General features: G+C 33.1%; 3 protein-coding genes across 6 annotated transcripts; all 3 read left to right on the top strand.

Moving 5' to 3' along the window:
* The first annotated feature begins 609 nt into the window (after positions 1 to 609).
* On the top strand, positions 610 to 7,251 carry LOC7465366 (protein PLASTID TRANSCRIPTIONALLY ACTIVE 14). Of its 2 annotated transcripts, none has more exons than XM_052451812.1 (13): positions 610 to 772; positions 869 to 1,063; positions 1,313 to 1,450; positions 1,694 to 1,819; positions 2,056 to 2,184; positions 3,053 to 3,142; positions 3,261 to 3,411; positions 4,700 to 4,809; positions 5,320 to 5,391; positions 5,802 to 5,907; positions 6,021 to 6,218; positions 6,646 to 6,688; positions 6,772 to 7,251. In XM_052451812.1, exons 1-13 carry the CDS (start codon positions 716 to 718, stop codon positions 6,848 to 6,850), a joined length of 1,494 nt encoding a protein of 497 aa, XP_052307772.1. In that variant the 5' UTR covers positions 610 to 715; the 3' UTR covers positions 6,851 to 7,251. The 2 variants fall into 2 exon arrangements, with proteins under 2 accessions (XP_052307772.1, XP_024452419.2); XM_024596651.2 differs by having other exon boundaries at positions 6,018 to 6,218.
* A 1,584-nt stretch (positions 7,252 to 8,835) lies between these two features.
* LOC7465365 (uncharacterized) lies at positions 8,836 to 11,530 on the top strand. Of its 2 annotated transcripts, none has more exons than XM_006385792.3 (3): positions 8,836 to 8,998; positions 9,112 to 9,343; positions 11,045 to 11,530. In XM_006385792.3, exons 2-3 carry the CDS (start codon positions 9,117 to 9,119, stop codon positions 11,139 to 11,141), a joined length of 324 nt encoding a protein of 107 aa, XP_006385854.1. In that variant the 5' UTR covers positions 8,836 to 8,998; positions 9,112 to 9,116; the 3' UTR covers positions 11,142 to 11,530. The 2 variants fall into 2 exon arrangements, with proteins under 2 accessions (XP_006385854.1, XP_024452618.1); XM_024596850.2 differs by having other exon boundaries at positions 8,901 to 9,020.
* A 2,182-nt stretch (positions 11,531 to 13,712) lies between these two features.
* Positions 13,713 to 17,370, top strand: LOC7465364 (uncharacterized). 2 transcript variants are annotated; one of them, XM_024596620.2, is made up of 9 exons: positions 13,713 to 13,870; positions 13,923 to 14,059; positions 14,302 to 14,451; positions 15,212 to 15,388; positions 15,652 to 15,740; positions 15,826 to 15,890; positions 16,110 to 16,212; positions 16,835 to 16,945; positions 17,050 to 17,370. In XM_024596620.2, the coding sequence occupies exons 2-9, from the start codon at positions 13,966 to 13,968 to the stop codon at positions 17,173 to 17,175; spliced, it is 915 nt and encodes a 304-aa protein (XP_024452388.1). In that variant the 5' UTR covers positions 13,713 to 13,870; positions 13,923 to 13,965; the 3' UTR covers positions 17,176 to 17,370. The 2 variants fall into 2 exon arrangements, with proteins under 2 accessions (XP_024452388.1, XP_002304601.1); XM_002304565.4 differs by having other exon boundaries at positions 13,716 to 14,059.
* The last annotated feature ends 109 nt before the right edge of the window (positions 17,371 to 17,479 follow it).

The following is a 17,479-nucleotide window of genomic DNA, read 5'->3' as shown; positions in this document are numbered from 1 at the left end:
ATCACCACGATATTTGGGTATGATAATCATTACAGATTATAAATAACTTCTTATTTGAATCAAAATCTTAATTTAATCAAAAGTTATAATTTTTAATTTTTAACTTATAGATTTTACTTATAAAACATTTATTGTTAAAAAATCTATCTTAAGTCATTAGTTACATTTTAAATTGAAACTTTTTTTTATCAAAACAGTAGTCATGGTTTCTTTTATGTTAACAAAAATTAATAAATTATTGTTCTCATTTATACTATTTATTACAGGTTCTTTTTGATATGATTTTTTAAATTAATTTAAGTTTTTTTTAATTTTAAAGTCATTTAAAAATTATTAATTTTTTTGGTCAGAGATGATTTTTAAATTAAATTAAAAATTCATTAGAAAATTTAGTTAATATTTTAATTTAATAAAAAAATATAAATTTTAAAATATAAATTAGAATTCCAACTTAATATATCTATCTTCAAAAAAAAAAAAGGTTGCTTCTTAAAAATCCTTTGAAACTATTTTTTGTCAAAGGTTATTTATAAAAATAAATTTTAAATTATATTTTTCGTAAGTCATAATTAAAAGAAAATAAAGACAACGGGCTGTAAAAAAACAGAAGAAAAGAAAAGTGGATAACGTTTTTACATAAGTTGAAAGAATCAACACAGGAGCACGACATGCCATATCTATTCTAGTGCGAGTGAGAGCAGCATTTTGAGAGCAAATGGCCTCTACTGCTCCTTTACATCACCACCTCACTCACTGCTTCTCCATCTCCCAGGTCCCCTTTCTCTGTCTCTCTCTCTCTGTCTTTGCTGCTCATGTATTATTTATTTCTATGAATTGACTTGTAGCCATGTTTATGTGAAAGAAACAGTGTAAAGATAAGGAGGTTTTATTACAGCATGGATGGACAGCAAGACCACCACCCAGATATTCATTCTTCAGAAACAGGGAAAACAGCATTAATCTTACCACTAGTGTCAGCAGACCCATTAAAGCTTTTTCAGTTGATATACCTTCGTATCCTCTCCTTCAACCTCCTAAAGTCGAAGAAGAGTCTGACTCTGAGGTACCCCAATTTCACTTTCTTCTTCATTTCTTATTCTCCCTTTGGTTTCTGAAATGTTAAATGATTTGTTCTTGAATTTCTTTTCTTTGTGCCTATTTTATTATTTTTGTTAGAAAGCATACAAATTTAGATTCTATGATAAGGTATTTTTTGTTTTCTTTTATTTCCCTCCACTTCTCTTCTAATTGGCAAATATTTCAAAGCAGCCCTTTTAATTGAAATGTTCTTGGTGTTCCCCTCTCGTGATAGTTGGAACCAGCAGACCCTGATTTTTATAGGATAGGGTATGCTCGAAGTATGCGTGCTTATGGAATTGAATTTAAGGAAGGGCCAGATGGATTTGGAGTTTATGCTGCCAAAGATGTTGAACCACTTCGCCGTGCAAGGGTGAGTAGCTTCATTTCATCATAATTGTTATAATCTAATTGGTAGCAGTAGTACCCTATCTGTCTTTTTTCCACGCAGCAGTGCGTGTGAATACTTCTTGCTTTGTATCTGTTATCAATCAACTTGTCACTGTGTGTATTCCAATACAATGTATTCGGATCTTGGTTTGTTCTTCCACTGAATTCTGAAATGGACTCCCCTTTGTGAGTTTTCTGATGTGTGATTCTGTAATTGAATGAACAGGTGGTTATGGAAATCCCAATAGAGTTGATGTTGAATATAAGTAAGAAGCTCCCATGGATGTTTTTTCCAGATATAATACCATTGGGTCATCCAATATTTGATATTATTAACTCAACAGATCCAGAGGTAATATTTCCATGCTATTGGGGTTTTATTTTCTAATTTTAAATGCTATTTTGATCCTTCATTGATGATTTTTATGTCATTCTATTCCATTATGTTCACTGCTTATTGTTTATTCTTTCTTTCATTCATTCAGTAGGTTGATGGGATGATTCACTTACTTTATGACAGTCATTTATCTTTCTGTTCTTTCTGTGTGTTCTTTCCTTGTACTTACATTAGGTATTTCTCTGTGCCAGACAGATTGGGACCTGCGGTTAGCATGTCTTCTTTTATTTGCATTTGATTGCGAGGATAACTTTTGGCAGCTATACAGTGACTTTTTACCTAGTGCGGATGAGTGCCCCAGCTTGCTTCTAGCAACAGAGGTGTGTGCAAGTGTTCCATTATTCATGATTGGCATCAAAGACAATGACTTCCAGCTTTCATGATCCATTTGTTCTACTATTCATTGATGCCCTTTATTTAGTTAAACCAGCAATTACTTCCAGAATTGGTCGCTTCCAGGCATCACCTACTGCCAAGGTCTTCCTTTTGTATTTTGATAGAACTTGTGCTAAGATTTGTCCACGTAGAGTTCTAATGTCTGTTTTGGGAGTACAACTAAAAAGCTGAGCCTCAGCCAGAGGCAATGAGAGTGAAATTCACTCTAATCAATGTTAGGGCCCATGCCTCAAACTTTTCCTCAAATTGATTTTTGATGCGCATGCTTAATGTGCAAATGAAATGTCTGTTTGAATCTTTGATGCTTATCTCTGATGTTTCTTCAAGGTGATAGCACGTACAATACAATCTTTTGAGAAAGCTATGGCTTAAAACTTTTTTAAGTTCTTTTGTTTGCTATAATTTACAATTCAAATTTTAATTTGTTATTGTAGCATCTTTTAAAACTTCAAAGGGTCAATCTCTTTGTTCTTGGCCTGTGGAGTTCTTTTTATATGCTCTATTATATTGTCATTTAAGCCACACCAAAGTTGTGAGTTAGCTACCTGTACGCTTATTATTGTCAAGGGACATCTGATTCTAATAGCACTTGAAACTAAACTATCAGTACAGACTTTTTCGATGGTAAGATTTAAAATGAATAAAATTGTTATCAAATTGGAGTCACATTGTTCTGAAAGGTCAGTTGGCAGTGCTTTGTTCCTAGTCTACGTGTTTTCTGTGTAAGCTATTTGCTGAACAAAAGCATCAGTAACCAAGTTTCTCATTTCTATTTCCAAATGTGTGCTACAGGAGGACCTTTTGGAGCTCCAGGATGAGAATCTTGCATCAACTATGAGAAAACAGCAACTCCGAGCCTTGGAGTTTTGGGAAAAGAATTGGGTATAAAAAACATCTTTCTGACAAGATCTAATGCTGTTGCTTATCATATTTTCATCATATAAACTGCCAAAATGTTATCCCGTCAATAACAACTTGTTTGTGCATGCAAACCACTCAGCACTCTGGTGCTCCACTCAAAATAAAGCGCCTTGCTCGTGATCCTGAGAAATTTATTTGGGCAGTTAGTATGGCACAATCACGGTGCATTAACATGCAAATAAGGGTCGGTGCTTTAACTCAAGATACGAATATGCTGATTCCTTATGCTGGTAAGCTTCTATCTCTTAACACTGCTCTGAGTATATTACCTAGTATAACACACTGGAATACCATTACAAAATTATAACCATAGAGGCTTGTTTGCATTAAACATATCCCTGTGATTCCCACGGACACCTATTAACAGATTGGTTGCACCTCTAATATTGATAAATGACTTATCAAGCTATGTTTCCTGTACACTAAATACCAAACCATTTTACTTTCAATTACCTTTGTATCATCAGATTTACACAGTACAGTTTTAATTTAAGCTAGTTGCTTCATTGGAGAGAGGGGAGAAATCAGCCCGTGCAACATGTGAAGCCACCGTTTCGTATGTTGTTGACCTTTATTGTAAAATATGAGGTGCATTATCGCTTTTGGTGCTTGAAATCCGTTTCCAGTATTATATGCACACAATGTAAAATATTTTATTTTATGACGAAGAAATTACTTAAACCTGTCATTTAATCTCCGCAAAATGAGGATGCACTTAATTTTTGCTTAGCAATATTTTCACAGCATCTTCTTCATAGGAAAAATAAATTAATACAGCTAGATTGACAAAATCTGAAAATATGGTTTTATTTTCCAATTTTCTTTCTTTCAGTCATATAGCATCCAAGAGAACATATTTCATAGAAAAGTTTAAGAGAATGGCACGTCTTCTTGAACAATATGTCAAGTAAAATGTATGTCGGTTTTTCCCCTAATGTTAAAGGTCAATTGTATAAGCCATCTTTCAGATATTTTTCAATTTGAAATTTCCCATTGTAATACTTCTAAGTATTTTGCAAAAGTTTAATGCGGTATCTAGTACAAGTGACACATTGTAATTTGCTTCCATAGGGATGTCAGCAAAACTTAACAAAATTTAGACTAAAGGTATCACATTAAAATTTTCACAGTTGAAGATTCAAAATTAGAATGTTTGGCGGTTTAAGCACTGTTCATACAATCAACCATATTGTTAACGCCAATTCTTAATGAGATATAGAACATACAATCTTTGTGCAATGAGATGGTTATAGAAAGTTACATGGAGAAGTTTATGGAGAATATGTGCTGCAAAGTAATGATATTATAACTATTTTTGGTCATAAGTTCCATGACTTGTTCTTGGGATCAGTTGATGTTTCTCTTTTCCTGAATTCCAGCCTTAAATTTTAGTATTTACATCCTCCACATTCAGATTTCCCTTTATATCTCCATCACCTTTTGTAGAATACTAGTGTTTTGGCTCTTTTGTCAATTTCTCCAATATCTACGCCAGGTAAATCTAGTGATCTTTTGCAGACATGCTAAACCATTCCTTTGAGCCAAACTGTTTTTTCCATTGGCGATTCAAGGATCGCATGCTTGAGGTTATGATAAATGCCGGGCAACAGATAAGGAAAGGAGAAGAGGTACGATTTCGTGTATTTGTCCTAAATTTTGATTTTTATTCTTAAATTGGTCTGGTATCTCCATCATGGAAATGCATACACAACACTTATTGTTGGAAATTGAAAAACTATGCTAGAAACTGTGTTTGGAATTACATGGGTATGAGAAATTCATTGCTCAGAAACTTTAAGATTCTGCTATCGTTATAATTCCTTATTCAGTATTACTGCTTTTTTTAATGGATAAAATCTTAGTACAACCACTCATGAACATTACTAAATGTTGAGATTTTCTTTTATAGGATGAAGTTGTAAAAAGGGCGTAGCAGCTTTTGTAAATAGAAGCATGGTGTGATGTTATGGTCACAGCTCATACTCATTTAATTGTCTAATTCGAATTGGTTACTCAGTTTACTTCTTATGAACATTTCTCCTTGATACTTTTTTTGCAAGTTAGAGAATAGAATTATGTGCATTCTTAACTTGCTCCAGTATGGATATGATCCTGTTGGTTTCATAAATTTTGTACAGATGACTGTCAATTACATGAGCGGACAGAAGAATGACATGTTCATGCAACGATATGGTTTTTCATCACCAGTGGTAATTTGCCCTTAGCTCCATCTAAAATGATGACAGTTATACTGTAGTTTACAGCATGATGGGCATGGGAATTTTTTGTTTCAAACCACCAGAATCCTGGTTTAGATTTAGCATTATGCTTATTATGATATTTTTGTAGCATATGCATAGGACCATTTGTTTGAGAAAGTTCTTTTTTGTTTCTTTTATGTGAAGTCATGTGGGAATTGTTTACAGAAGTATTCAATTGAATCAGGATCTTTGTATTTCAAATTATAGGGAACATTTTAAAGTAATGGGTGGTTACTTTTATTCTTTTCTTAAAGTTATTCTTGTATGTTTGCTAGTCGTTCAAATTATAATCCTGTACTGTCATTCTTTGGCCTCAATGGCCCAAAGAATTAACACAAAATCCTGTCATAATGTTTCAGAATCCTTGGGATGTAATCCGATTTTCTGGCAATGCACGCATACATTTGGATTCTTTCCTGTCAGTCTTCAATATATCTGGCCTGCCTGAAGAATATTGTCATAACAGTACGGGCTGTGTATTTTTCACGAATTCCTTGCACCAACTTGCTATACTTATCATTTATATGGATGAACTCTAGCCCTTTATCAAAAATATTGAGATGAAAATTTTCTAGCAGGTCTGCTATCCAAAGAGGGAGATGCTTTTGTTGATGGAGCTGTTATAGCAGCAGCAAGAACGCTGCCCACTTGGTCAGATGGAGATCTGCCTCCTGTCCCAAGCATAGAAAGGAAAGCTGTGAAGGAGTTGCAAGAAGAATGCCAGAAGATGCTAGCAAAATTTCCTACAACTTCTAAGAAAGACCTGAAAATACTAGGTAAATTATTGAAGCTAATTATGGATGCTTCGCACCAATTGGATTCTTCTGCCACCTTTCTGCTTTGCAAAATATCTTAAATTTAGGTGCTTATCATCCTGAAAATAATTTCTCAAAGGACTGGAGCAGTTGGTCTTCTCTTTAAGTGCTAGATTTCCCTATCCGACAGTATCCTCAAGTCGTGACAGTAGAATGATTGGACTGATACTTAATGTGTTAGGATTGACCGAATGCACAATGTTCAGGGATATTCTGTTCATTTCGGTCTGTTCGGTTCATAAAACTTATTAAATTTCAGATGTTCAGATTGTGGATTCCTTGTTTTGAAATCTTGAACCAGCTTCAGTACTACTGGAAGATTTTAGTACCAAGCATGGCTTTTCTCGGTAAAACTAATTCTGAAGATAATTTTTCTCAATCATAACAGATTCTATGCCAGAAGCGACGAGGACCCTCGAAGCTGCAATCAAGTACGTTTTTATGTGATACTGTTCTCTGTACATTTGATTTCGAAATTCTTTTCATTTCAAAGAAATAATCTGAATTTACACAGGTATAGACTGCACCGGAAGTTGCTTATTGAGAAGGTCGTCCAGGCATTGGAAATGTATCAAGAGCGCATATTGTTTTAAGCATGGAGTTTTCCTTTCCAAATGAGTCATGACAATTTTGTTATACATCTCTGATGCACCAAATGGCGAAAGCATAGTTCATCAACTGTTTTTCATGCGCTGCAGTCGTCCATGTTCCTGTATTCGGACATGATCAACAATGTGTGCAACTATGTCTCGATCTGGATTCAGGCCATGAATGTAAATGGGATTGGTAATTAGCATTTGCAGCTATTAACCAACCTCAATATTGGATTTTATCAGAGTATAACCACCGTGCTTTGATCCCTTTGGATGCAATTGACATACTTTTGCTTGCAGAAAATCCATCAGAAACCAACTCAAAATGCCTGCAAGAGTGGGGGAAGTCGGTTTATCATGACCTAATTTTGGATGTAATAATATTTGACACTTTTTTACGATTGTTTTCTGGGAATATTACCTTAATAATCTCTTGTGTGGGCCAATATCTGTTTTCAATTTGAAAATATAAATTAGTAGAGTTGTTGCTGCGGGGGTAGCACGGAAGCTTTGAGAGCAAATTTTAACATAAAATGCTAGTAAAATGTTTGTGTATTTACGTGTCATTTTTCAGAATTTATTTTTATTTAATTATATAATAATTAAAATAAATATTCATTAGAAACACAATATTTAAGATTATGTAAAAAAAATTATATTTTCTAAGTGAAAATTATCTTTTCTCGTTCATATAATTTTTTTTTTGTTTTCATAATAATTGTATTTTTAGTAGTGGAATGGTTTATTAAATAAAAGTTAAAAAAAAATGATTCATAAAAATTATAATAACTTAAATTAAAGAGGAAAAATATTTCTTTTTAATAAAAAAATTCTATTTTTTATTTATGTATTTTTTTTTGTTTTGACAGAAAATTATTTTCTTTTATTAGAGACATTGTTTTTTAAATAAAAATTTATTATGAGGTCAATAAAAAAAATAAAAAATTTGAAATCGATCATTTTTACGCATCTATATTATTAAATAGAATAATAAATTTATGAAAATTATAATAAAAAATAGATATTATATTATATAGTATAATTACATCAAGCCTCCTATAGTTAATCATTTTTATTTTTATTTTTGCTTTGCCTCTATATTTTAAAAAATTACACTCTACATATTTAACTTTAATAAATTTATGACACTTTATATCTTCCACTTTTGGTTCAAAAAAAAATCAACAAAACAGTCCTAATTTTTACAAGTTTATTATTATTTTAGATTTAATGAATAAAAAGTTCATATTACTTAAAAATAACAAAATTGCCACTGCATGATCATTGTATATGATGCTAGATCGTTGTCAATTATATGGAGTTTGGATAAAGAATCACAACAAAAAAGCTAGTTTTGCAAGTGCAAAGTTGTTATCGGTAACCAATTAGTATGTGTAATGTCAATGTTGTTAATTACAATATTGATCATCATGATAAAATGAAATGAATAAAAATAGCAAATTATATTTGAATTGCATTAAACATAAATTAAAATCTTATATTTCATGACATCAATAAAAGATCCACGAAATATTATTCATGATATCTAACAAAATACAAAACAAAATCCATCATGATCATACATTATTTTTGTACATTCTTCAATCAATCAATGCAGCTAATTTGAGTTGAATGTTGAGATGATAAAGTTCAGAGTAGAATAATTAATAACATTAAATAAGAAAACTTTAAATTCTAAGATAAAATTAATAAATAATAAAAATTAAATTCCTTTTAAACTCAAAACTTATCAGTTTTTTTACAATAATTTTATTTTTCACGTGTTATATATATTAATTTAACAAATCTTTAGATCTTGTAGTTGCAATGTGGGCATTTAACGGATTGTGTTCAATATTTAGAAGGGAGGGTGACAGAAGGATACAATTGAAAACATTAGATATCTTTGAGGGTAAAATTGATATAAAATTTGTTTTTGGAAAAGAAAGAAAGAAAAGAAATGGGCTGATGTATGGATTATGGATCCTGAAAGCCAAATCCAGGCCTGAAGCTTACCGGACCTCAGTTGCAACCGTTTTGATAATGTGTGGCGGTTCCTGATAATTGAATCCCTCGCTGTAATTTCTAATTGATACCCGGTTCAGGTTTACAATTCCCTCGCTCTCATAGTCGTAGTTTGCACTCCAGGTGTTTGTTGAAATACCCGAAAGTAATTTCTGTATTTATTCATTTAACATCGATTTCTCTAAGGGGAAGTGACTAAAAAGTGTGTATTTTTTTGTTTTTATTAAATTAATTAGATAAGATGAGTGGCGGTGGAGGGGGTAGGCTAAAGCAATTATTGGCAGTAGCTGTGACCAAAGGAGTGGAGGAGGCGAGGGCGAGAATATTTGGTCACGTACTTAACCCAACTGGCCTAAGATCTCCTCACAAGATTTTGCGAAAGAAACTCTTTGGTGAAAAAGTGGCACAATGGTACCCTCATGATATCACGAAAGATGACCCTCTTAACATTGATCGCCGCGAAGAAAAGTAATCACTTCTTCCCCCTTCTCTCTCTCGCTCCTCGTTTTTTCTTTATTTTCCCACTTGATGTTTGATTGCTTTGATGTGTTGATTGTTGGGTTTCTGTTTTTTTTTTTTTTTGTGATTTTCAAGTGGGTTTTGTTGATTTAGTTAAGAAATTATGTTATTGGAAAGGTTTGTCATTTGTGTTTAGGGAGAAGGGGATTGTATTTTTAGGGAATGCGGTACTGGATTTACTCATTTAGATTGCTAAGTGGATCTTTGAAAAGAAAATAATAATAAAGGGCCATAATCTCTTGAGTGAAACAGTGTGTTATAGGATCAGACAGGCAACTGTATTTAGAAGGATGTCTTATTAGTGCTGCTTTGTGTTTTACCATGCTAACTTTGTTGAGGACGATCATGCATTGCAAACCATGAACGTTTTGGGTTTGATTAATCTTGCTTGTTTCCAAGTCTCAAACGTTGGATATATCCTGAGCCATCTTGCCTGTCTCCCACGCTGCTTGAGTCAGCCAAAAGGCAAACATAATATGTTGATCAAAAGCATTTAGTTACTTTGGACTGTCATTTCTCCTTCCATGGAGATGAATTGCTGATCTTTATGTTCAGGCAGTAGCAGTCCAAGATGTGTAAATTCTATGCTATAGCTAACCTTAAATAAATTGAACACTGAGCACATAATGCAAGAAAAAAATGAGATTTAAGATCTTTCTTGTGAATGCAAAATGTTTATCTAGCTAGAAGAATATTAAAGATTTGTGAAGATAACCATAAGAAGAGGGCAAAAGAAAGAGCAAAGAGGTTGCTTAAGTTGAAACTCTGTAGTAGTTACCTTCTATAAGATGTTTTTGCATTGAAATTTCTTGTTGTTGTCCCATACCGGGGACTTCACACATGGGGATAATTTTCATGGGCAAAATATTTGCTTGAATGGATATTGAAAAGACATTAACATCCTGTCATGATTAATCTTTGGCAGATCATAGCCATTGGACTACTAAAACTTGTGTACCATGGAACCGATTCATCTCTGATAATAAAAATGCTGAATTGTCCCTCTATCTCAAGCATTTTCAGAGAAGTTGTCTTAGAAAGTTTTATGCCATGTTAAGAATATTAAATTTTAAAGTCTTATCTGAAGTGATTTTCTTGACCACCAAAAATCAATCCTGAGCCTCTGAAAATCATCTTCTTGATGTCACATGTATTTATGATTAATCCAAGGCTTCTGTATATCACTTTATTGTGACTGTTTTGAATAACTGCATAAAAATGGCAGTAAAATTTCAGATCAGGTATATCGATATTTGTAATAGATTGATTTTAGAGAAGCTACTTCTTAATTAGACTACTTGCGGATAAAACGTTATGCTTATTTTTTAGGTGATCAATTGTGAACATTAACAACAACAAACCTTAATCCCAAACTAGTTGAGGTGATCAGTCTGAACATGAATTTTTAATTATCATTCAAAGAATGTCATTTGCAGTCCTATAATGTGTAGACTTTTGTTTTTCTTGTGAGTTTATAAAGACATCGGTTAGCTTTGGCATTTCATTTCTCTTTGCCCGGCATTTAACCAAACTCATTTTTCCTTAGGAGATGATTGATCACAGCACTTGTGAGAATATCAGCTTTTAAGTAGCTATTTGAATTAAATCTTGCATCTTTTTCTGACATCATTTTCTATCATGCTTTGCTAGGCGGTTATCAAAACTTGAAATTTTGAAGCGTCGTGGAAAGGGGCCGCCCAAGAAGGGACAAGGGAAGGGTGCTGTGAAGCGTAATAAGGGGAAATGATGATTTTCTCTTGTTTTTCGAATCAAATTGAGTGGTTTTTTTCTGATCAAGAGTATTTTCTGGTTTTGTCACAACTTTAGGATTTGTATGCCTGTGCCATCTTTTCTCGCACGGCGCCCACTATTTGGGGAAGAGTACTTTCTATGAAAATGGGCGTACATTGATGCGGAAAAACATTACTACCCATCTAATGTTGTCTATGGAATCGCACACTTCTTGCTTGTCTTAAGTGACTGTGCAGTGCAGGTGCTAAAAAGAGGATAGAGAATTTGAGTTCGAACTCTATTTTTAGCAGTTAAGCTAGTACGTCTTCTTTGAGCTTACTTCAGTGCTAAATTTACAGCGCGGAGAAACTAAATAATACTCCATCCTTCTGTGTTTTCCCCTCATTTGATGGAAGACTTATTCTGACTTCTGAGTCGCGTAAGGTTTTTTGCACTTTTAGATAGCTAGTGCTCAATAAAATGTTGGTACTGATTTGAATATATAGGTGAAATACAAAAGGCAATGGAGATAAAACAAAAGCTGAAGATTTTTCATGGTTTAAGATTTCAAGGATGTCAACATGACAAGCCAGTCCCTAAAGCAAGGGAAGGAATTTGCTAGTCTCTATGCTGTGTGGCACAAAGAATAGAGATGCGGTTGACGAGGCTTCAAGCAGAAATTTCCAGAATTACAAATGATTTGAATGAGCCTGCACCAAAATTAACTTAAATGATTAGTTTCTCCTCTCCATATTCTTCATTTTAGCTGAAACATATGATTATTAAGTTCTCTCTGTGAGAAACACCACCGGAAGATTCTCCTCTCCATGCAACCATTGAATGCACATTCCGGATTCCTGGTGCTTGTTCAGAAGGACTTGAGATCTGCTCATAGATGAAAATTTGGGGCGTGAGATTCTGACCTCCGATTTAGTGTTGTCAAAGTTCTAGATGAGTTTTCTTTCAAAATGCAGAAAGGAAATAGAAGTAAACCCCAAAGATTCTGTAACTCAACTAGAATATCTGACAAGTCTTGAGGAAGAGCTAAAAAACTACAGGTTTTGTGCTTGATTTTTCTTCTATATTTCACGTTGTCGAGGGTACAATAGATTTTAGTTAAAATATCAGAGGGTGGAAAGCTATGGGATTATCTCGATATACATGTACAGGAATATGGGAATACCTTGGCCCCGGTAAGTAAAGCTGCTTGAGGTCAATTTTTCACCAATAATCGCCACAAGAACAAGTTCCATCCCTTGATATGATGGAACCGCCTCGCATCACTTAGAATGATTTCTCTGTCTTCTATCTTTGAGATAAACTTTGGAGCGGTATGGCAGTCATTGTAAACTCCAAGGTTCCTGGTAATAAAAAAAATTTCCGGACATAAATAATAGTTTTATAGCAGAAAAAAATATCTTGTAATGCTGTATTTATTAGAAATATTATTTAAAAATAAATATTTTTTATTTTTAAAAATAAGATTTATCCATATAAAACATAATAAAAAATTATAAATGAATCAAAATAATATCTTATAAATTAAACACATACAAAATAATTTTTTAAAAAGTCTTTATTCAAAACAAGCTAAATAAACAAAATAAAAAAGAATTGAGTAGAGATATCAATTAAAATTAGAATAAAAACATAAAAAAAAGTAGCAATAATCTAGGTGCCTCAAACGCTTTTAAAAGAAATAAAACAAACAAACAATTGGGGCTACAAGCCTGATTAAATTTAATAAGTTGGATGTATTTTAATTAAAAGATAAAAAATTAGACAACAATAATAAATAGATATTTGTTTTTACAAAAAATAAGATTATGATACCTTAAAAAAAAACCTTGAAAGTACAAAATTAAATAAAAAATAGAAAAAAATATAGCTCAAGTCAACCTAAATTAATATAAAAAACATGTAACTTGAATAACGCGAGCCACCCTAAACTTAACTATTTTTATTTTTAAAATAATTGTTATTATATCAATTTTAAATTCAATGATGGATTGGTTTGGCTACTTTTATATTTAAAGTAAAATAAATGAAAGAAATTAAAAAACATGCCAAATTTCCTTACAATAAAAGCTAAGCATGATGCTACTATTTAAAAATACTTATTAGATTTAATTTATTATTGAACTGTGTTGAAGAAATAAAAAACATGTTATAAAAAAACCATTTCGATAAAAAGAGTTTTAATCTCAAAATATCTAATCATTAAATGTTAAATAATTATCTCAATTTAAAACACTTTACTCGTTAAGGAAATCCAAAAAACAATTTCATCCTTAATTATTTAACACGTTTTTAAATAAAAAAACAATATATTAATTGAAAACATCAAATAAGTACACATTGTAATATTCTTAAGCATTGATAATAAAGAAAAAAGGACATAAAATAAATAAATAAAATGGAAAACGTGTTAATTGAGCTTGGCAGCTTGCCTGCATCTTATCAGTTATTACATTTGTCTGTGTTGTCTTGTCCGTCGAGGTCATGGTCATACACTTATCACTTAATTCAGAATAAAAAAAATAATAACCCTGAATTTGAAATGAAATCACTTTAACTTGGAATCCAAATTGATTGGTTAACAAAAGTAACAAGCATTTTCTGATGATTTTAATAAATTTAATCTATTTTCAAATTTGTTGTCTTTCAAATCTATTGAAATCACGCGATCGATCAATATTTATATAAACAATAATAAAACCACCATCTCAGCAAAAAGTCTGCTATATGTTATATAATGTAACGGAGGAATTCAAAGAAAAGACGTCGAGGCCACCATTTCTCACCAGTACAACCCTGAGTCAGAGAAAAACAGAGAGAAGATGGAGGCAACTGCCAAAGTATCATCAATATTTATATACCCAGTTAAATCATGCCGTGGAATTTCCCTCTCTCAGGCACCTCTAACTCCTACTGGTAATATAATAAACCACTACTTGTTCTCTGCTTCTTCTATGAATTTCCTTTTACCCCACTTGATTTTCTTCTCATCTCTTTATTTTTTTTACTGTCCCTTTATCTGTTTTTTGTATTTAATTTTCTGCCTGGTCACTATATTACTCACTATCTTGGTTTTTGATATGTTCCGTGTTATGTTTGTGAACATAATTTTGATGATTTTTTGGTTATGGTTATTTGTGCTGTGCTTGGATACACAGGATTTCGATGGGATCGGAACTGGTTAGTTGTGAACTACAGAGGAAGGGCATATACCCAAAGAGTTGAACCAAAGCTCGCTTTAGTTGAGATAGAGCTGCCGGATGAGGCATTTTCGGAGGGCTGGGAACCTACTAAGAACTCATTTATGAGTAAAATATCTGTTAAATTTAATGTTTCATCACATAAATCTTTCGTATCTGCTATTCAGTTGGACCCCCAAAAAAAAAATCTTTACTTGTTTTGTTCTTTGAGATCTTATTAGAATTCTAACCTCTGTTAGCATTTCTCACTAAATCCAGGGTTTCCTACTGCTATAGGTCCATTATTAGATAATACTATTTTCCCCACGACTTATTTCAGTAAGATGATTTTCTATTTTTTCATGGAGTTGTATTGATAAAGATTTTAACAATAAAGAATTGTTCATATAGAATGAAAATGAGATGGGGAAAGACGTTAACCGAAGTTAAATTTGAATGAACTTCAATGGTCATCCTAAGGATTGTGTTTTTGTTAGGAAAGCTTTGTTTACTAATAGGTTTATAAAAGAGTGAGCTACAAGATTTCTAAAGTTTTACGTCAGCAAATATCGATGCTCTTATGTTGCCATGGTTCTCAGGGTTGCATCTTTTTAAGGGTTACGAATTTTCTCTTTGATTATGTTGGACATGATGGTATTTGTCACCAGGCAAGTTGAAGAAATTTGGGTTGTTGATGGCAGTGCCTTTAATTTTTCACAAATAACAAACAGAAGATACCTCCCGACTTCTCTCCAACTTTGTTGTTGTAGTAATAATACGAGTGCTTTTTTTTACCATTCTCAGTGGTTCATGAATCATGTTGTTGCTTCTTCTTTTTTTCAGGCGATTTTCAGTGCAAGTATGATCCAATGTTCACTTTCTTTTACAGAAATAAAGGCTCCTGGGATGAGTGTGCTTAAGATATCTCTGATGAAGCCAAGTGAAGTAGCGGAGGGTGTCTCGGTATGGGAGTGGTCTGGCTCTGCATTGGATGAGGGAGCTGAAGCAGCAAAATGGTTCTCAGATTATTTGGGGAAACCCAGTCAACTAGTACGTTTTAATGCAGGTCAGGATTGATTTTGGTGCATTTAGGATAGTAGGACATCAAATGAACTGGTTAGCTGAATTGCTCAAATTCAAAGAGTACTTTACATAGGACCTTATTGCAACAAAAGCATTAAATAGTATTGAAGAGCGGACATAGGCGCAAACTATATCTTGGCATGCCAAGTTTTGTAAAGTGTTTTTATTTGTGAACTTAAGCTAAATAGTGAATCTCTTGGCTGCAGTTATTTTATTATTTTCTTACCATTCTGTTTCCTGCTGCAGCTTCAGAAACAAGGCTCATAGATCCTAATTATGCACCTGGACACAAAACTATGTTTTCTGACCTCTTTCCGTTCATGCTGATCTCTCAGGCTAGTTGACTCGAGAAATAAAGCTTGATGTATTTTGTTTTCTCAGAAATCTCAGATTGGGATCCTCTAAATGTATCTTTTGCAGGGATCTTTGGATGCACTGAATCAGCTTCTCAGGGAACCTGTTCCTATTAATCGTTTTAGACCAAAGTATGTACATAGGCCCATGCCTATATAATTTAGTTAAAGCTTCTGTTTGTCTCTTCCTACAATAACACCTTGCTGGCAGTGCATTACCTGCACAGGAATCAGAAATTATAAATTTGTCAATTGCTTTACATTCATTGCTACCTTTTGTCACTGGTGAATTTTGATCACAATAACCTGTTCGTTTTCAAATCTCTTAGTTTGTTTTCTTGCTTGTCACAGCATCCTTGTTGAAGGCTGCGAACCATTTTCTGAGGACTTGTGGACTGAAATTAGGATAAGCAGGTTCACATTTGAAGGTGTCAAGCTATGTTCCCGCTGCAAGGTACAAACCTATCTTTTAAGCAATCTGCTCATATTTATTAAAGCTACATATAACTTTCAATAGATGTAATCAATTTTTGTAGATAATGATCATATAATTTATAATTCAGCATGTTTTTTGAATCTTAATCTATCACCCTTGTTTAACCATGGATAAGAACTGTGATAAGTGCTTTTCCAGACAAGTATTTTGCCCCCTGCCCCTGCAAGTCAACAATATTATAGGTTATTGTATAAAATGAGGAACACTATAGCTCAAAGTTTGGCTGGAGATTGTTAAACCAGATAGCTCATATTTAGTGGTGAAGAATCACTTGAAGGTCCTGTTGATGCACGCTCGTGGTCTTCAAGTCATATTTACTGTTCCACGTTCATATTCCTCTCTGTGTGTCCTCTTGTATTATATTGCCATGACTTGTGAAATGCTAACTAGATAAAGTACTTGAAAATTCCCAATGGATTTCCCTGGATTTTCACTCAAGACAGCTTTTGACATTTCTTCTAGTCCTTACTTTTGCTTCGGTTTTAATTTGAAAATTACAACATTTAATTCAATGTTTCATATGTTTGGCTATAATATATGTTCCTATATTTACGAAGACGCCTTTTTTTTTCTCTTGCAGGTACCTACAATCAATCAAGATACTGGGATTGGAGGGACTGAGCCAAATGAAACTCTAATGAAAATCCGATCAGATAAAGTTTTGCGCCCGGATAAGAAACAGCAGGGAAAGGTTAGGATGGGATTATGAGATAGAAAGTCTTAATCATGTTCTTTGTGTATTTTTTTTGGCAGATGTAACTTCTAAAATACCTTTTATGTGCAATGCTACTGCAGATCTATTTTGGACAGAACTTAGTTTGGAAGGAAAACCCTAGTGAAGGGCATGGAAAGATTGTTAATGTGGGAGATCCTGTTTTCGTCCTTAAGAAGGTCTCCTCTGTAGCTGAAGCAGCAGCCTAAACTTTGTAGAATATAGCAACTAGTATAGCTAGGGAGTTGCCAATAAGATGTCTTATGTATGGTAATAAAATGATTGGACAATCCTAGAAGGATAAACTAAAGCTAAGGCTTTGGTTTATCCTGATGTGTGTATGCTCATTTTATTCATAACAAGGAGTCAAAGGAAAATATTCATAAAAGAGATTAAATGCTCAACTCTAAACTCCAAACTACATTGAAGTCTTAATCATAAACTAGCTAAAGAGGGATAGAAATGATGTGAACGTAAAAGCTTTATTTGATGTTTTCTCTCCTTGATGGAATG

The sequence above is a fragment of the Populus trichocarpa genome, chromosome 3, assembly GCF_000002775.5.
Source record: "Populus trichocarpa isolate Nisqually-1 chromosome 3, P.trichocarpa_v4.1, whole genome shotgun sequence".
In the NCBI taxonomy this organism is placed as follows: Eukaryota; Viridiplantae; Streptophyta; class Magnoliopsida; order Malpighiales; family Salicaceae; genus Populus; species Populus trichocarpa.
The sequence above is the reverse complement of the archived record's forward strand: the minus strand, read 5'-3'. Positions and strand labels throughout refer to the sequence as shown.